This window comes from Aethalodelphis obliquidens, unplaced genomic scaffold, assembly GCF_003676395.1.
Source record: "Aethalodelphis obliquidens isolate GAN/ISIS:26980383/991018 unplaced genomic scaffold, ASM367639v1 scaffold6, whole genome shotgun sequence".
NCBI classification, from domain to species: domain Eukaryota; kingdom Metazoa; phylum Chordata; class Mammalia; order Artiodactyla; family Delphinidae; genus Aethalodelphis; species Aethalodelphis obliquidens.
In genome coordinates, this window is record NW_020837950.1 from 39,719,205 (window position 1) to 39,739,727 (window position 20,523).

Sequence of the window (20,523 nt, forward strand, 5' to 3'; positions counted from 1 at the left end):
AGACAATACCGGTGATGAACTCTGGAAGGAGAGCTGGGCAGGAAGCATCAGGACCTCTCCACTCCCAACGTCTCTGGCCTCGAGCGATGCTGTGTAGCTGACGGAGAAGGAGTCTCCAACTGCTCAGAGAGAAGGCACATGTGGGTCAAGAACGGGGCCCCTGCCACACCCCAGACACAGGCAAGCATCCAAAGGTGTCTGGCATCACAGCTGACAGCGGCAGCAAGAGCCCCTTTGATCTCACGTACTTTTTATCAGGGAGAAGAAACTGGGCAGGTGTGCTCTTGGACCCCCTCTTTTTTCACTTGGAAGGGCTGTCAGCACCCTTACAAGGAGCTTTACCTGGGTTCCACTCCATCCTGGGGCTGGGCAGCCAGTCCTCCTAATTCAGGATGTCATACACTTAGGGAATCCAGAACCTTTTTGTTTTGTTCTGAATCCAGGTGGGGACCTATTTGTTCCCAATGATCCCATCCACACAATGATGGGACAGAGTTTTTATAGGACTTTTGGGCGACACTAGCTGCCGCTTTGACACCTTCAGCTGGTTCTGAAAGCCCAGCACACAGCACAGGGAAGCAGTGCCAGACTGGGCCCGGGAGGGGGCAGTGGAGAAGGTCACTCAGGCTCACGTAGGGTCTCCTCCAACCTCATGGTCTCTGGCTGGCCTTCGATGGCTTAGTTACACAAACAGAGAAGCTTCCTAGGAGATGGGGTTTCTGACTCAAAGCTCCCCTTAGTCAGAAGCCAGGACTGTTTAGAAGAAGACGGCTCTGCTATCGGGAGGGGCCACACTCAGTCACACCCCTAGGTGAACAAGCAGGCTCTGGAAGCATGGGTGGAAAAAGAGGGACCCCAAAAGAAAGCAGGTGACAGGGTGGCCACCACTGCAGGTTTCCAGTTTTGTAGGAGGCAGGGATGTCTCAGCCCCACCTTCTGGAGGTAGAGCCGGCGTGCCCTGGGGACCCTTCTGTCTGATGTTGGAAATAGACTGTGCCCACCGTAACTACTAAAGGCGGAGTTCTCCCACTGAGCTGACGTTCTCAGGTGGGCTCCAGATATCCAGCAGAAACCGAAGGCACCTGTGAACTAAAGCAACATCTCTGTCCTTGCTCTTTCTGACGGATGCCTCTGAGCCCCAGCCATGGCCTGGGGAGGATGCTGAGTGCTGCTTTGGGGACATGGCCGTGTCTGTCCAGAGGCTCAGACTGGCGGCTGGTTGTCTGAATAGGGTGGATGTGGAAATGAGATTGTGATACTTTTTTTTTTTTTTGCGGTACGCGGGCCCCTCACTGCTGTGGCCTCTCCCGTTGCGGAGCACAGGCTCCAGACGCGCAGGCTCAGCGGCCATGGCTCACGGGCCCAGCCACTCCGTGGCATGTGGGATCTTCCCGGACCAGGGCACGAACCCGTGTCCCCCGCATCAGAAGGCGGACTCTCAACCACTGCGCCACCAGGGAAGCCCGAGATTGTGATACTTTTTTAAAAAAAAAAACAGCTTTGAGATAAAATTTATACATCACCCAATTCACCTGTTCTAAGCGTGAGATTTAGAGAATTTTGTATACTTACAGAGTTGTACAGCCATCACCACAGTCTGATTTCAGAACATCCTTATCACCCTAAAAAGTAGCCTGGTGCCCAATGGCAGTTACTCTCCATTGCCACCCCCAGCCCTAGGCAACCACTGATCCACTTTTTGGGGACTAATTGGCCTTTTTGGACATCTCATAGAAATGAAATCATACAAGCTGTGTTCTTTGTGTCAGGTTTCTTTCCCCGAGCAAACCTCTTTTTCTTGAGGTTCGTGCATGTCGTAGTGTGTACCAATACGTCATTCCTTTCTATTGCTGAGTAATATCCCACCGTATGGATAGACCACATTTTGTTTATATGATACTCTCATGTCCCTTACTTCCATGGAAATTTTTAAAAGTGAAACGTATGAAAAAATTGGGGTTCAATGAGTTTCAGCTTCTGAGTCAAGAAGCTGCACCCTTCTGCTGAAGGAACCCCAACTCCTCCCGGCAGCAACAACCATCAGGGGGAGTCTGGACAGAATAAAACAATGGGAAGATGGTCTGGGGAAGCTTAATTTAAGAATTTTGACTGTGGACTTCAAAACTTACAAGGGCAAAGATTTTGATCTCAGATTTTAATTCCTTTTGGACTTGAATATATTTGGATTTCTATCCGTCAGGGATTCATTCCTGAACTTTTCACTTCTCCGGGAGAATTTGCAAAAGGGAGGTGCTGGCAGGTCATTGTTGGAGGATCTTGATGCGAATGAACTCAGGGTTGTCCTTGAATCCTACTGCAAAACCCCTGACATACTTTGTTTAATAGCGTAGCAGGATGTGATCTGAATGGGTTTTAGAATTAGGGAGAATTTCCAGCCTTGGGTCTGGAGTATCCTTTGAGTTTATTTCAATAATGTAACGCTCGAGTTATTTCCAAAACCTTCATGGGGCAGGAAAAAAGACTTCTTCCACCAACCAGCAGTCCCAGAGGGACACACGCAGGGGCAACGAATGGGGGTTTGGGGGAGCAGCGCTGTCCTGAGTCCCGACCAACAGCTGTTCTCCTTCCCCAGGGCACTAGTCACCCCCCTGGCAATCCTCAGATTAACCAGAAGCCCAGTGGGTTTGGAGAACAAAACGACGGAGATCGGCAAGGGAAGCACATACCCACCACCCTTGAGGTTTCTGTCCCTGAGCATGGGTGTCCCACCTGAAACAGGGCTGGCCTCTCCCTGCCCCTCTCTCACTGAGCAATGCACGCCATCCGATGGGAAGTTTGGGTATGCATTGCCAGTCAGCCTATCTTACTCGTGGGAGTGGGCTACTGGCAGAAAGCAGGACTTGGCTTGCTTTTTTGTCAGGATGGGGGAGCCATCCCAACATGTCCAGTGGGTGACAAAGCCTGTCCAACTCTGCTGGTCAGTCAGCCAGCCCACCTGATCTCACCTACACTTGTCCTCTGACTCTGTCTGTACCTGTATCAGGGGTGATATTTTATCCCTAATACGCTATAATGTGCTTCATCTCTCAATGTACTGAGACCTCAAAAAGATGTAAAGAAAAGAGGAGAAATTAGCACTGAGCCTGTGGAATCCCTAGGATTTTTGTTTTAAAAATCTTCAACATTTTTACTTTATTTGTGTATAATGATAAAAGTTAGATCATAAAGATAAGCTGATAAAGATTCAATTGCTAATTAAAATGATAATACCAGTGAAGGTCATTATAATCAGACCTGGCAGTGATTTTATCACCCTCAAAATGTCTGCAGGACATCAACCAGTTGATCCCCAAATGGTGTCCTGAGACGGATGGAAAGTACAATATTTCCTGTTGCAGACAGAAGAGAAAACTGAGACTGACGGAGATGAAGTGACTTGTTTAGGGTCACCCAGTTACTAAGTAGGAAGCCGCCCCTCCCTCTTGGACTTGTGGCTCTTTTAGAGCAGCAAATGTTGATGATGAAAATGATATTGATATTGTCAGAGCATCAATGAGCTGGGGTCGGAGGGGTCATTTGATTCTGTAGTTCTATACTTATTCTTTGGGAAAAAAGTTTCATGCCACTAAGTTGAAAACCAATGTCACATCCCTTGAGATTGCGGTAAGTTACAGACAAACATAGTTTGGATATTACTCTCAGGGCGTGTAGAATCTAGTAGGCAGAGGTAAGGCGAGGGTATACATACAATAATATACAGTCACAAGAGTAAACATAGTTGGCAGCGGCTGGGAGGCAGGGGGCAATGGAGTTGCTATTCAATGGGGATAGAGTTTCAGTCACGCAGGATGAAAAAGTTCTACAGATCTGCTGTACAACAGTTAACAGTACTGTACTGTACACTTAAAAGCTTGTGAAGAGGGCAGATCTTATGTGTTTTTTACCAAACACAAAAGTAAAAAATAAAGATAATCACAACAAAATAGCCATGGACTTGGGAGCACTTCCCACGGGCCAGGCTGTGTTGCTTGCTTTTCGTGAACGAACTAGCTTCTCCTTAGAAGGACTCCCTGAAGTGTGTTACCAGCACCCACAGTTCACAGGAGCAGAGGCTGAGGTTCAAGGGTGTGCAGAGCTCATGTGCTGGGGTGGAAGTCAGTGAGTTCATGCATGAAGTGCCTGGGTGGTCCAGGCTCCAAGCAGGTGAAATGCAGGAGGGGCAGGTGAATGAGATGCAGGGAAGGAGAGAAGGACCCTCCAGACGGACACAAGAGCAGGAGCTGATGTCGAGCCATGGGAGAAAAGTGACAAGTTCGGTCCGCAGGAGCATGGACTACAAAATACCATTGGAGCAACAAGACAAGAGAGGCAAGCCACACTGGAGCAGGCAGAGCGCCAGGCCACATCACCTCGTCTCGCCTCTGCAACAGCTCTACGAGGCTGTTATCCGCATGCCACATCTGGAGTTCAGAGACGGTGATTTACAGGGGCCACACAGCTCCAAAATGGCGAAGTTAGGAGTCAAGCTAGGTCTGTCTGAGACCGAGTCTGTGCTCAGCTTACAGCCCCACGTTCTTTTCTCTGAGCACCAGTTTAAGAATTGGGGGGATTTATTTTTACATCATTGAAGAAAGGCACTGAAGATCACTTAGCTGGGATGTATCATACACTTTTTATGACACTGCTTAAACCAGAGCCAGCAAAGAGGTCATTACTTGTGGGCCAACTCCACTGGTGGCTTCTGTCAATAATATGGTGTTAAGAAGGATTCTGAGGCTTCATCTAGACTCAGAGAGAAAGAGTGGTGGATTGATGAGCAACGTGGGTCATGTGTATGGAAGTGGAGAGGTCAGTAAGAGTCCCAGGCGTGTGAGAGGCACTAGAGCATCCTGGGTACGGGGTGGATGGAGGAATCCAGACATTCTGAGTTTGAATCTCAGCCTTGAGTGCCAGTCCTATGGCCTTGGGCAAGTTCCTAACCACCTTAGTCTCTATCTGAAGACAGAGCACGTACTCAGAATAAAAGAAATCTCACCTTCCTAGGAAAACTGACAATTCTGAAGTCATAGTAACAACTGCATCCAGAATTGGTTTTAAATCTCCTTAATTAACCAATGACAACTCGCCTCAGGAAACACATCTCTGAAAGCCAATGAGTGACGGTGTCATACCTTGAAAGGGAGCCAATCAGTAGCAGAGTTACTCCCGTGAACACGCCTGAACACGCTTGAACATGTCAAGAGCATGCTTCCAGGGCTGATGTCAGACCACGCCCATGTCTGTCCAGCACTCCCCAAAACAAGCTCTTCATTTTACTGAGTGATGATCATTTTGGTCATCTGGGTGATGGATATATTGGAGTTCACTCTAATCTCTGTGTATGTTTGAAATTTTTCATAATAAATGTTGAATATATATATATTTCAAAAACTCTTTCCCCAAATCCCACCTCTCTCAACCTAAGTGACAAGCCAGCTACCTGGCTGCAGATACTGAGCAGTGGCTTCCTCCTCTGATGCCCTGATAGTACAATCCGTTGTGAGGACCAACTGCATGAACACATGTCACGTGTCTAAGAAGATGCCTGCTGCACATCCCGTGCTCTGTGAGTATCTGTACGTATTTTCATCATTTTCCACCCCTGACTTCATACACATGGCTATTACCTTGCAGAAACTTCTTCCTGAAAGCCTGGAACCCTCTGGAGGTCTGGTTTCCAGCCGACTCCCTAACGGTGAGGCCGGTGATGTTGTCCAGTAAGAGCAGGTCAGAGAGGTTGGCAGCCGCGGGCGTCCTGGTGTTGTTCACAGACAGTCGCACATGAGCTGTCGGCCACTCGCTCTGCACGGACACCTAGGACAGGAGGCAAAGTGAGGATGGGCTTGCTGGCAAACCCGACTTCCCAAAACGAGGCCCCAGCTCAACCTGTGCCCGTGGGAGGGGATTAAGGTCTCACAAAGGTTCTAGAATTTATCAGGTTTGATTTCAAAGGCCCCAGGAGAATTTTGACTCCCGCTTGCCAAGTTGTTGCTCAGAGATCATCTCAAAGAAACCGGGACCCTGAAATGCAGTGAAATGATGCCCACAGGGAAACTTAGAAGAAAAAACAGCCACGCACAGGACCACAGTCAGGCTGGGGAGATTGTGACAACTGGTGTCCCCAGGAAAAGCAAACAGTGGCTCTTTCTTACTCTACTAGTTTGAAGATTCAGCCCCAGCCAGTCCACGGCCTCTGACTGCCATCTGATCTCCAGGTTTGCCCCAAGCTGGTCTCCTGTCTCCTGGCCAGTCGCCCCCTTCAGGGTTCTGCCTGCCCATGTGTTTGAATAGCTCAGGGCTAGGGAGTTCCCTGGTGGCCTAGTGGTTAGGATTCCAGGCTTTCACTGCTGTGGCCTAGGTTCAATCCCTAGCTGGGGAACTGAGATCCCCCAAGCCATGTGGTGAGGCCAGAAAAAAAAAAAAGTTAAATGAATAGCTCAGCTATTCAAAGCCAATGGCCCACCAGCAGCCTGGCTCCCCACCTGGCCTCTGCGACGTTGCCCTGCTCCCTCTCTCGAACCCTATCTCCCACCACTCCTGCCCTTCCTTCATCCCAGCTCTGCTGAAACAGACACAGGAGCTGAGAAAAGAGAGGGCAGCCATGTATGTCCCAAGAAGAGTGAGCTCTGGAACATAATAAATGAAAAAAGCAAGTTGTAAAACTTCAGGTATGGAATACTGGCACCAACGTAAAAAGGGGAAGAAGGAAGGTATGTGTATGTACCTACATGCATACGCACAGACACACACACACACTCATAACTGAGTGCATGTGGCAGGAAACATCTTTAGAAGGACACAGGAGAAACTGGTAGTACCAATTTTATCCAGGAAGGGGAGCAAGACAGCTGAGGGCCTGGGTTGAAATGAGGGCTGTGCAGTACATGGTCAGCTCAGCAGGCTTGGATTGTCCAAACCTTGCACATCCCAAAGAGAGGACCAGCTCCTGGGAGACTAACCTCTAAAGCCCTTGGCATATCCTGCCTGATAAGAGTGTCTTTATATCCTACGGCTTTGGGCCGCCCCAGGTAGTCTCTGCAAACAATGTGGTTCACGGTGAGGGCCTTGGGCCAAGCTATGCTCAGGTGACCTGAATAACAGAGGTCAGCGACATGGGTGCTTCATGCCTACGTGGTGGATCCTTAATAAAAGTCCTGGATTCCATGGCTTGGGTGAGCATCCCGGGTTGCTGCCACACATCATTGCTGGGCAAATTAAACGCCGTTCCTTCAACTCCACCAGGAGAAGACTGGCTGTCTTGGGCCTGGTCTCCCCAGAACTCTGTCCTATGTGCCTTTTGCTTTGCTGACTATAATCTATATCATTTTGCTGCTATAAACTGTAACTGTGTGTAGAACCGCTTTTCTGAGTTCTGTGAGTCCTTCTAGGGAAGCATTGAACCTGAGGGTGGTCTCGGGGACCCTCAACACAGGATCATGTGAAAGCCATCTCATGAGATTAGTAAGGGTCAAAGACCTAAAAGACATTAAGTGAGTTTTTAAACTGTCGGGCATCATATCAATGTTAAAATCTGAGAGAAAATATATACTTTCTCATTTTAAATGATCACAGAGGATTTTCACTGCCAATAATTTTATTGTTACCAAAAAATCTTAGTCCTGGTGCTGCCATATAAAATATAAGATCCCTGTGGGTCGCATCATCACCGGTGTCCAGACGTGGGTAGATAACCACGTGATTTGCCAGTTCTTTAAATACATAACTCTGCTAATATATGATTTGGGCAAATTCAATTATTTTCTCTTTAAGTATAAACTACCTATGAATACTCACCACTGCACATTTCTGAAAAATTACTCCATTCTCAGAAGTTCCTTGAATGTCTCTTGAAATGTCTCCATACTACAATAAAATATAGAAATCATTAGAAAATGAAAAATATTTCGTGCTACATTTGTCAAGTAAAAGTACAAGATGAACTTTATTTTTTTTTTTTTTGCTGTACGTGGGCCTCTCACTGTTGTGGAGCACAGGCTCCGGATGCGCAGGCTCAGCGGCCATGGCTCACGGGCCCAGCCGCTCTGCGGCACGTGGGATCTTCCCGGACCGGGGCACGAACCCGCGTCCCCTGCATCGGCAGGCAGACTCCCAACCACTGCGCCACCAATGAAGCCCAAGATGAACTTTTAAAAGGGCCAGGCAGAGGGGTTACTTCTGCTGGTGTAGTAACTCCCATCAATCCTGAAGATTTTTTTAAAAGGAGTATTACAGGACTGGAACTTAAAACCTATGAGGGAAGAAGAACGTGGACGTGGATCACATGGGGCTATGTCCTGGTCTGGGGTGCGTGTCAATGACACCATTATCACAGGGACTCAGCAAACCAGGGTTGACACTTCAGCAGGAGGAATGTGAGAAGAGCTATGGAAAAGTCCTTTAAGGACTGCACGCATGTCCTGTGTGGGGTACACCAGCCACACAGCAGGGACTGAGTGAACGTGGACCACAGCATGGTGGGGCACCTCCCATGAGCTGGATGCATCATCAACAGGGAGAGAATCAACCCGGGATTGGGCTCCTCCAGCCCCACGATGGCTCCCCTGGAAGGACACCAGTGGAAAGCCAGAGCTCGCCCACCAGATGCCAGCCCCGCTGCCCCTTGTAATCACAACCGGTCCCTGCTCATTTCCGCCCTTGCCAAATGCCCCGTGACCCCAGGCCATGCCTCCCCGCTGTCTGCCCTGCCCCCCTCCATCTGCAGTGGGTGGGGCCATACTCTCAATCACAGACCACGGCAGCTCTCAGTGATACCAACGATCATAACAATGGCTACTCTTTCCCAAGTGCCAGGCATATGCCCATCACTGTACACACATGAATTCTATTACTCCCATTTTACAGAGGAGGAAACTAAGCCTCACGAGGGTTAACGCACTTGCCCAAGGCTGCATAGGCAGGCAGCTTGGACTCCACCCCAGGCTGTGTGCTCTGTATCCTATGATCCTCCCACACCACACACCCCTCTCCAGAGCGTGACCCTCTCATTGTACAGAAGCGAACAAAGACACAGAAAGGGAAAGTGACGTTCCTGTGAACACGCTGACCACATGCAGCAGCATAAGCTGACCAGGCCTCCGATTCCAGCTGAGTCTCTGTCCACGACCCCACCCTCGTGCTCTGACGTGCCAGGCCCCCAGTGAGTCCTTGAGGGCAGACGCCTGGCTTTCTACTCTTCTGATCCCCACACAGCATCTTGCAAACGACAATTGAACAAACATAGCTTGTTGGGCAAAGACACACAGGAGGGGGGATGGAGGTGCTGCCGAAAGAGGGGCTGAGTCCCCTGTCACTGGAGAGGGTTGGAAAGACGATGACCAACATGGTGGGTTGAATGTGGCTGCACGTCCTAAAGCCCAGAAGCTGGGAATGTCACGCTATTTGGAAAAGGGGTCTTTGAAGATGTAATTAAGCCAAGGATCTCGGGATGAGATCATTCTGGATTTAGGTGGATTGGATTTAGCTAGGCCCTAAATCCAACGACAAGTGTCCTTACCAGTGACAGAAAAGGAGAATACACACCCACAGAGAAGAGGCCACAAGAAGGTGGAAACAGAGTGACAGTAAATGTTACACGTCAACTGGCCGGGCCATGGTACCCAGCCATGGTACCCAGATATTTAGTCAAACACGTCCAGATGTCACTGTGAAGGTATTTTAGATGAGAGCAATGTTTAGGTCAATGGACTTTGAATAAAGCCGCTGACCCTCCATGAGGTCATCGCCCAATCAGGTGAGGCCTTAACGGAAAAGACTGAGGTTTTCCCTAAGGAAAAGGGAATTCTGTGGCAGACACCTTTCCAACTTGAGCATCAGCTCTTCCCTGGGTCTCCAGCCTGCCCTGCAGAGTGTGGACTTGCCAGTTCCCACAATCACATGAGCAATTCTTTAAAATAAATCCCCCCCCCTCTCTCGCTCACATGTGTCCTACCTGTTTTGTTTCTACCAGTTTTGTTTCTCCAGGGAATCCTAATATAGAGATTGGAGTGAGGCAGCCACAAACCAAGGAGAGCTATCAGAAGCTGGAAGAAACAAGGATGGGTCGTCTCCTACAAGCCCCCAGGGACAGCACGCCTCTGCTGACACCTTGACTTCCCACCTCCAGAATAGGGAGAGAATAAATGTCATTGTTTTAAGCCACCACGTTGGTGGAAATTTGTTACACAGTCTAGGAAACTAATACAAACATGTAGCCGGGGGCCAAGAAGGGGCTTGTGGTCATGGTAGCCTGTTGGCCGAACGCAGTGGTCCTCAAGGCATTTTAAGTCATGAAAGCTTAGGTGAAAGTCAGCGCTATGTGAAGCCAACACATTACACAGAATATGAAGGACAGCAGGGCAGGGGCAGTGGTTAAGAGCAGGGGCTCCAAATCCTGGCTCTGCCACTTCGGCCTGTGGGACCCTGAACAAGCCTCTTAATCTCTCCAATCCTCATTTCCTCTCTGTAAAATGGGAATTAAAACAGTACCTATTTAAGAAACTCATAATGAGGCCCCAGTGAGATTATGCATAGACAGTGCTAAGCCTCATGCCTGGCAAATAGAAAACATTTGTTAAACACCTAGCCCTATTGTCGGTAGCAGCATTTTTATAACAGGCGCAAGTGAATCAGTCTGGTTAAAACAGGACGCCCTGCCCTGCTTTAGAACCAGCTGACGCGGGGGCCCAATGCTCAGATTCACACATCCTGTTCATTTAAATACTGTATATTGTACGGAAGCAGCAGCTCTCTGGAAAGTAAGAGGGATTTGCTTCCTAATGATAACTATATTCAGTGAAAGAGGAAGAATAGGTTTTTTGGAGGAACAAAAGCCTGTGATATTTTCTACACATATGGTCCAAAATTGGCTTCTTTACAACTTCTGATATGTCTTTTAAAGAACTGAACATGTTACTTACCAAGTGGTGTGTTACAGCAGACTCTCTTTTAAACAAGGTCTTCTTGGGCCACGAGGGTATAAAAGCAAATATGGAATGAATCCATGGCCCACTAGAGGCTGCAGAAGTCGGGGGTGGGTTAAAGGCTTCAGTTTTCTTACTGAATTTCATTCTAAATGGTGCTTCTGCTGCAAAATAACAACGCACATGCATTACGTGATACAGAAAGGCAGCGGTTAAACTCCAGAGGCAAACCACGTGGTACGTGAAGGCACTTGGAAAATCTTTGCTGAGTAAGTGAATAAATGAGTGAATGAATGAATGGCTTACCATCTCTTTGCCAAGAAGATGAGGCATTCTCATTGGGAGACACAGAGCTTAAGGACAGTGTTTCTCGAAGTCTATGCTCCTTACCTTGGCTGTAGGCTGAAATGTACATTCCTGGGCCCTGCCCCAGACCTACTGAGTCAGAACCACTAGGCAAGGGAGGAGCCATAGGTGATTCTTACACACCTGGCATCAGACACGCCCTGTGTTCGAATCCTGGCTCTGTCACTCACCAGCTGTGTCCTTGGGAAACTCATCTGACCACTGCATAAATTTATATTTTGAAGTGACCTGAATTGTGGAGTTGTGCCTTTTCGACATTTATCTTCTATCCAGATATAAACTTATACTGACTAAGAACGAGTCCTGTTATTCAGTCTTTCTTACACAGAGTATTGATAGCAAGGTCTTTAGAAGTGCTTTTGAACCCTTTTTTAACAGAATTTCTAAATATATGTAGGAAAAATTAAAATTAAAACAAAAAGGACGTGGAACTGGAATCCTAGATAAAATCAGTATCTTTTTTTCTAGAATAGTATCTGTGGTTGATTCAGTTCATGATGCTGGAATGGCGATGAAGGTGAGCATCGGGGAATTGACAGCGCTCACACGGAAAGAGGCAGGAGCTCTCCCAGGCTGGCTGCTCAGTCGGGATTGTTTGCGTCAATCACACAAGTGGGACAGGACACCCACCTCTGGACCGCAGCCCAGCCCCTCGGGCTAAGAACAAATGCTTTCCCAGGAGACTTGCTGGATGTAAAATCCTAAGGCCACTCTGGGCTTTATCTCTGGTGCAGGCATCCTGCAGGTGCCCCCTGCTCCTCCAGGCCTTCAGAAGGCCCAGCCGCAGGCTCTGATGAAGACCTGAATGAGGCAGCCACTGCTACTGTCCACAGACAGTATAGAAGGAAGTCAAGCTCCGAAGTGACCATCACCACCCACTGCATCATTGCCCAGCAGCCTCCCCACTAGTGCCACTGTCACGTGGGTCACCTGTACTATTTGTGCAGGTGTTTGGATGCACCCTTACTCCCTCGCCTCTGGGCTGCCACAGGCCTGGAAGCCTCTCCCTCCATCCCCTTGTCCTGCTAACTACCACTCCTCAGGACTCAGTTGAGCAGCACCTCCTCCAGGAAGCCCTCCCTGAAGCCCTCCCAGTGGCCTTAGTCCTCCACCCCCTGCTCTCACTACAACCACAGTCCTTAGTGCACTGTGCTCTCTTTGACCGACAAGTCTGCTTAATCAGTGGCTAAAAGGTCTCTGTGATTTCTGTGATCACCTCAACCTATTTTATGCAAATGAAAACATTGGATTTTGTAAAATGTAAAGACTGCAGAGAGTAATAAAAGATATAAAAAGTACTTTTAACTCCCCCAGGAAATGAAATATGTTTATCCCTGGTATAAAACAAAGAGGTGTATTCATAATCTGTGCCGAGAAGATTCTGGACAAAAAAACTATTCTGCCTGCCCAGTACCCCTGCCTTCATGGTAGCCCCCCCCACACACACACTAGTCAGTAAGATTCTTAGTCTATATAGAAAAACCTGGATCCCAGCCCCTCCTGGTCCCCAGGAGGCCAGAATTAGGCACAGAACCCAGAACACTCTCCCCCCAAGCCCCAGTGACAGAGTCAGGGACTGGCATGGGACCCAGGCTGCACCCACTGGTCTTTCCTGAACTTTTGCCGAGCTACTGGGAAGTCTCTTCCTTTCTGCAAGTGGCAGCAGTCAGACTCCTGGAAGTCCAGGGCTGCCAATGGTTGTCTTTCCCACCACGTGGAAAGAATGTTCCTGAAAATCACACTCACCAGAGGAAAGCAGGGGCCGTGATGGAAAGAGAAAGGCAGAGCCCTGACATATATACACTACCATGTGTGAAACAGATAGCTAGTGGTAACATGCTGTATGCACAGGGAGCTCAGTCTGGCGCTCTGTGATGACCTAGATGGGTGGGATGGGGGGCAGGTGGGAGGGAAGTCCAAGAGGGAGGGGATATATGCATACATACAGCTGATTCACTTCATTGTACAGCAGAAACTAACACAACATTGTAAAGCAACTATACCCCAATTAAAAAAAAAAGAGAGAGAGAGAGAGAAAGGCAGAGTCCTGAGAACACCACTCCCACGTCCAGCAGTGCCGAGGGCCTGCGAGGCCCAGTTATAGGGACCAACAAATTCCTCTTTGCTTAAGTTAGTTTCAGTTGAATTTCTGTCACCCAGTGTGGTAGGCTGAATGACAGTCCCCAAAGATACCCAGGTCCTAATCCCAGGAACCTGTGAATATGTTACCTTATATGGCAACAGGGACTCTGCAGATGTGATTAAATTATGGGCCTTGTGATGGGGAAGTAACCTGGATTACCCAGGGGCCCATAAATGTAATCCCAGGTGTCCTTAAAGAGGGAGGTAGAGAGAGATCTGAGAGGCAGAAGAGAAGGCCATATGCCCGCTGAGGCAAGATGCTAGTCTGCTGGCCTGGAGGCTGGAGGAAGGGGCCATGACCTGCAGAATGCAAGGAATACAGCTCCAGATCCTGCAGAAGGAAAGGCCTTCTTCCTAGGGCCTCAGAGGGCGTGAGGCCCTGCTGACACCTTGACTCAGACCAGTTAGACTGATTTTGGACTTCTGCCCTCCAGAACCATAAGGGAATATCTTTGTGCTGTTTTCACCACTAAATGTGTAATAACTTGTTACAGCAGCAAAAAGAAACTCGTACACTTGGCTAATACAAACATTCTGCATTTTCTTTATCAGATGCCTTCGGGGGGAATGAAGACAGACCACCTCACCCTGAATTCTGGGCTGTGCACCCAAACTCCAACGTGCTGCTGTAGCAGGTGACACACTGCCTTGCTCTGTAAGGCACGCTGGTGAGCAGGGGGAAGGGAGCAGAAGTAGGAGGGCTATGGCTTTAGGGTCTGGTTCTCTCTCGTGGTCAAATCAATAAAAAATCAACCAAAAGAAAAACTTACCTGCAGTCAGAAAGTGAGAGCTTTCCACACTGGGCCAAATCCCATGGGGCAAGTCCTAAAAAGAGTCAAAAGGCACAAAGACATTAACGAAGGACATACTAGGAGTGGCTGAAAGCCATTTTTGTAAATGGCTCACGTGGAGAGGAGCTGCACTTTTATCCAGAGGTCTGATGTAAATCTTTCTAAGTCGATCATCCCACCAGCTTTTGAATATAGGATGATGTAACTGCAGCTCTGGGAGCTGTCTAGGGAGACAGCAGAGTGTAGGGGAAATTTTATATAGTTGGACAGACCTGGGTTCAGATCCCATCTCTGCTTTTCACAAACCCCGTGATGCTGGGAGAGCCTCAAATCTCTGAACTCCCAAGATCCTGCAAGTTTTCACAGACTGGCACATAAAACACTAGCCCGGGAGTCCGGAGAACTGGATTCGAACTGGACCATTTACTCGCTGTGTGTCCTTGGCCAAGTCTCTCAGCCTCTCTGAGCCTCAGATTCCTCCTCTGAAGACTGTGGACCTCAAAGCATCCTCCCAGCTTGCTTCACCTCGTTCAGTGATGAAAACTTGTCTAAATGGGGCCCAGCCAACCCCTCCACTCTACTTTTGTAAAATACTGAGGCTTGGAAAGGCCCAGACCCCACCACTATAAAATAATGATAATAATAATTACTGTTATTATAGTGCCCTGGCTACAGCCATTGAAGTGGGCCAAGCCGTCTGTCCACAGCAGCATTATTCACAGTAGCCAAAAGGTGGAAGCAACCCAATGTCCACTGATGGATGGATAAGTAAAAGTGGTCCATGCATACAATTCTACTTATAGGAGGTATGTCAAATTCATAGACAGAAAGTAGAATGGTGGTGGCCAGGGGCTGGGGGACAAAAGAATAGGGGGGGTTGTTGATTAATGGGGACAGAGTTTCAGTTTCACAAGATGAAAAGAGTTCTGGAGATGGAAGCACAAGAGTGTGAATGTATTTAACATTGCTGAACTGTTAAGAGGGTAAATTTCGTTATGTGTCTCGTGCAACAATTACAAATATAAACAAAGAAATAAATAAAGCAGATCTGTGATCACCTAGAAAGAACTCTAATATATATCAAGTAAGATCCCTAGGTCATAAAATTATGAATAATATGGTTTCATTTAATAAAAATGGCATTTTTGTATGCTTAAGACATTATTATATATTTAATAATTACATATATGTATTTATATTATCTTTAGTTTTATATAAATTACAGTTAGTTTACTAGTATATATTTACATATTTACTTACATATTTAATAACTTGAAAGTATATCTATATATATGTAGATATTTAACAATATACTTAATACGAATTATTTATACATTTAATATATAATTACACGTTTTAACAATATATAATATCATAACCATGCATTATTTCTAAAAGCCTAGAAAGGAGTATGCTGAAATCTTAGACTTTGGGTCTTGGGGACCAAGTCTGTGCACAGTAGAGGGGAGAATCCCTCGTTTCCACGCCACCTATATTGTTTCATTTCTTGTAAGAGGAGTGTGTGCCCACGTGTCATTGCAACAACAGCAATAAGGAGAACATAGACTGAGTGATGGGAACTACGCCTGTTCCTTCAGGGTCTTCCAGGCCCCCCACCCCCAATGTGAACGTTGTCCCCGACACCCCCTCGGACAGGTGTGTGTGGCCAGGACAACCACTAATCCATAACGTGCCTTCCACAAGGTGGAAAGAGATGCCACTTCCTCAGAAGAAGAATGCCGTGTGCCAGACACTGATGTGGATGGAATAAGTCTTTGCTGCCATCTGGCAGGAAAAAAAAATCTCCTAAGAGCATACAACCAGCCTGCGCATAGTGACCTCCTTCTAACAAGTACGGTGCAGGGGGAGGGGGTAATTTCACAGTGGAGCAACCTGGCCAGCGCTGGTCCAGCCGGGAGTTCAAGGTCAACACCGACAGCGAAACATCCCAGAAAACTTCCTCTTAATGGCTAATCTCTACTTCTGAAATTGAAGACCATGGCATAGTTTCCAACTTATTTAATATTTCTTTCCCTTTGACTGGGAATCCACTAAAGAATCATTTTTGTCATTGTGTGTTTCATTTAAGGAAACATTTACTAATATGATCATTTTTACTGTGTGAGCAGATGTCTTTTCCCAATTTAATTCCTGGAAGCCAGGAAGAATTCCAAGCAACTCACAATTATTTGACAGTTTTCCATCTTTGTTTCCACTGGTAGAAACAGCCTTCTTAAATGTTCAACTCTTTCAAATAAATTAATAATATCTTGAATTTATGTTCATGTCTAATCTAATGTTCCCAAACTGGGAAAATTTCTAGTCAGAGAAAATTCCCCAAAGCTGTTTTGTAGGACAAGGTGTTCTGTACATTATTTTTTATGTGGCTGCATATCATTATAAACATAGAAACAACAGTTTAATGTATCTAAATCTGTCTTCCTTTGATGCTCATAAATTGAATATGCCCTTAGGACCATGTGGGTGTTTTTTCACTGTTATAAACTATAGTGAAATCTGAAAACAAACAAATGAAAAAAAAAAAAAAACGCCAATAGCGATAAATCATGTTACTAGATACACCAAGATGAATCCCAACAGAGGGCACCCTGCAAAGTACCTGCCCAGTCCTCTCTAAATTGCTGAGGTCCTCAAGACAAGGAAAGTGACGGCTACATGTAAAGTGGTGTCCTGGATGGGGTCCTGGGACAGGAAAGGACATTGGGCACAAAAGCTAAGGAAATCCGAATAAACTATGGACTTCTACAATAGCATATCAAGGTTAGACCATTAACTGTAATAAATGTATCTTACTAATGTAAGACACTAATAGTGGGGGATACTGTGTATTGGGGGGGATATATATGAATTTTCTTTACCATGTGTACAATTTTTCTAAAATCAAAAACTGTTCTAAAAACTAAAGTCTGTTAACCAGAGAAGACTAGAATTCATTCGTGAGGTCTCTGGGGCAAACAGTGGTGCTACGGGGCACCCAACTCCGACACGACTGCCTATACGATCCCTGCCCCTGGAACTTTCCATCCATTCTTTCACCCAGCCTTTGCCACTCGGCAGGCTCTGTGGCAGGTCCCTGACCTCACCGACGGACAGAGGTCCCCTTCCCAACAGACGCTTCCGCTTGAGGGGGAGGGGCAGGATCCCAGGTAGCAAATGACTCGGGAAGCCCTCAAGTGCCAGGGACCCTTGGGGACCCTTGGCTGTGGCTCCCTGAGGTCTCGCCGGATCCTGGGTCTCACTAGCCTAGGGGTGACTCTCTGGGGGCTCCTTGGCCACCGTGAGCAGCCTGCTCTCACAGACACCACACCAACTGCCAGTCGATACCCACCTTCAATATCCAGCCTTCCCCTCCCTGGTGATCCCCTTCTCCGAGATGACACAGCTCCTGACAAGGTCACCAGGACCTCTACAAGGCCTCAGTTCACAGCCAGCTCTCCATCCTTATTGCACACAACTCACCAGCAGCATTTGGTATGTGAGTGTATTAGCATCCTATGGCTGCTGTAACAAGTCATCACAAACTGAGTGGCTTAAAGCAAACACATGTTTATGACTGTACGGTTCTGGAGGTTAGGAGTCTGACATGGGTCTCACCAAGCTAAAATCAAAGTGTCTGCAAGGCTGCATTCTTTTCTGGAGGCTCTGGGTAAGCCTCTTCCAGCCTCTAGAGGCAGCCCACACTCCTTAGCTCACGGCCCCTTCCTCCATCTTCAAAGCCAGCAGCGGTGGGTTGAGGCCTCCCAGTGCATCCCTCTGACCTTCCGATGTTACATCTTCTGACTCTCTCCTGCCTCCCTCTTCCATTTTTAAGGACCCTTGGGATTACCCTGGGACCACCGGGATGTTCCAAGATAACCTCCCTTTTATAAGGTCAGCTGATTAGCGACCTGAACACCACCTGCAATGTTAATCTCCCTTTGCCATGTGATGTAATACGCTCACAGGTTCCAGGGATCAGTATGTGAACATCTTTGAGGAGCCCTCTCTCCCTCTGAAATACTTTCCTCCCTTGACCTGTGGGTCACAGTCTTGGTCTTGTCTCCTTTGCTGGATGCCTGGCCCTGGTGTTGCTCCAGGCCTCTGCCCTAAGGCCTCACTCTTCTCAAACCAAACCATACCTACTCCGAAGGGGAACTCAGCCAGGCCCTGTGGGGTTAAAGGCCTGTGTACACTGTCCACTCCTTGATATAGATCTCCAGCTCAGACTCCTCCCCCAGATCAAGACTCACCCATCCCCCACTCTCCTGTACATCTCCACCTGGATGCCTCATAGGTACGTCAAACTCAACAAGACTAAACCAGAATTCCTGATTGCCTCCAAGGTTTCTGCATATTAGCTAATGGTATCTCTAGTCTCTCATCTGCTCAGGCCCAAGTCCTTGGTTTCATCCTTGACTCCTCTTCCTCTCTCTCAACACACATCCAACCCCAGCAAATCCCCTGGCTCTACTTTCAAAGTATATCCCCAATCCACAACTTCCCAGCAGCCCTCCACTAACCTCCCTGGTCCATTCCACCTCCATCGTCTGCCTGGTCTCCCACATGCCTCCTCTCCTGGCTTTTCTTTCCACCTCTGCCCTCTATCCTCTACTCCCACACCTGCCATGGGGATGCTTTAAAAAGACGAGTCAGGGCTTCCCTGGCAGCACAGTGGTTGAGAGTCCGCCTGCCGATGCAGTGCCCCGGTCCGGGAAGATCCCACGTGCCGCGGAGCGGCTGGGCCCGTGAGCCATGGCCCCTAAGCCTGCGCGTCCGGAGCCTGTGCTCCGCAACGGGAGAGGCCACAGCAGTGAGAGGCCCGCGTACCGCAAAAAAAAAAAAAAGGACGAGTCAGAGCAAGCCACTTTTCTGCTCAAAACTCACCCATGGCTTCCATCGAACTCAAAATAACAGCCAGTCTTAACCATGGGCCACAGGGCCTTTCCTGATCCGGCCCCTCCTCACCCTCTAGCTTCACCTCGTCCCCCTCCTCCCTTCTCCCCCGACCCCTACTCAGGCCACACCAGCCTCCTTACTGGTCCTGGGCCACACTAAGCACTTCCCACCTCTGGCCTTTGTCCTCACTATGATCTCACTCTGGAAAGTTTTTCTCCAGAAGCACCCATGCCCCTCCCTCATTCCATCCAAGGCTCTGCTCAACTGTCATCTCCTAAAAGGGCCTTCCACCCTGACCACGGCTCTCAAGGTCATCTCTGCCAGTCCACTTTGCCCACTGTATTTCTCTCTACAGCCTGACCACCACCTGCCACACTACAGATTAACACCATTTAGTGTCTTTCTCCTGCCCCAAGAATGCAGGTCTAAGAGCAGAGACTGTCTTGTCCCCTTGTATCTCAAGCGCCCAGAAGAGTCTGGCACCTAAAGGCCCTTCCATAAACACTCAGAAGCCTCTTGTCCACTCAAGCCTTCACTGTTTCTCTCCTTCTGACAAACTTCCAATAGCACTTTCTGGGATGATGGAAATGCTCTATGGTCTGGGCTGTCCAATATGGGAGCCACTAGCACATGGGGCCATCAGGCACCTGAAACGTTTAAATTCAAACAGCCACAGCGTGGCCGGAGCCAATGTACTGGACACAGCAGTTTTAGAACAACTGGGAAACAGTTGTAAACTGGCTGTTAGCTTGCCCTTTGCAGGAGGGGAGAGACAATAAGTTAATGTGAGCATTTGGGTTCCAGTTTTCAAAGCACTCTTTTGCAGAGCCTAGCATCCATGTAAATGTTCTGGCATTGGCTTCCCAAAGGAAAGATCAGGTGAGGACAGGTGAGTGAGCTCTGAATGGGAGAGCCATTGTGAGAGCACAGGACAGGCCTGGGGGTTTGGCTCCCTGGGCCTTGGTTTTCTCATCAGCAAAATGGGCCAGATACTTCCCACCACACCAGACAGGAGCAAGTGAAAGGACCTTGTGAAAATGTTCATCATGAGCTTTATAAAAGCTCAGTAAATTGACACAGCATTATTACTTTGTCTTCTCTAGTGAAAACCTAAGAACTAATCATAGACAGTGAAGGGAATCTCATTTAAGGGACCTAAAAATCTGTAGCAAGTGTAGCAGGCACCCTGGGGTCTACAGGGAGAAAACTCAAAAGGACAAGAGGAGCCGGCCCCTGGGGGAGGGCTGGGAGGACCACAGGGCAGCGATGGGCCAGACCACTGGACAGACGTTCCTGGGAACAGAAGCCTGGATTTGCAACAGGGGTCAGGGTGGAAAGGGGATATAAGTGGTGAGTGGGGGGCGGGGCAGAGTGGTCAGGTGTCTACCATGGACAGGTCACCTAGAGGT

At 48.1% G+C, this 20,523-nt stretch overlaps 1 protein-coding gene across 5 annotated transcripts in view; it reads right to left on the reverse strand.

Annotated features, from left to right (window-relative positions):
- Positions 1-20,523, reverse strand: part of EVC2 (EvC ciliary complex subunit 2) — a 135,819-nt gene that overhangs the window by 114,316 nt on the left and 980 nt on the right. For all 5 annotated transcript variants that reach the window (XR_003432220.1, XR_003432221.1, XM_027103386.1 and 2 more), the window contains exons 2-6: positions 14,198-14,252; positions 10,917-11,083; positions 7,795-7,863; positions 5,628-5,814; positions 10-119 (exon numbers count right to left, since the gene is read on the reverse strand). Coding sequence is in view for 3 of the 5 variants with exons in the window: in XM_027103386.1 (XP_026959187.1) it covers positions 10-119; positions 5,628-5,814; positions 7,795-7,863; positions 10,917-11,083; positions 14,198-14,252 (588 nt within the window). In the remaining 2 variants the exon portion in view is untranslated. The remainder of the gene's footprint in view (positions 1-9; positions 120-5,627; positions 5,815-7,794; positions 7,864-10,916; positions 11,084-14,197; positions 14,253-20,523) is intronic.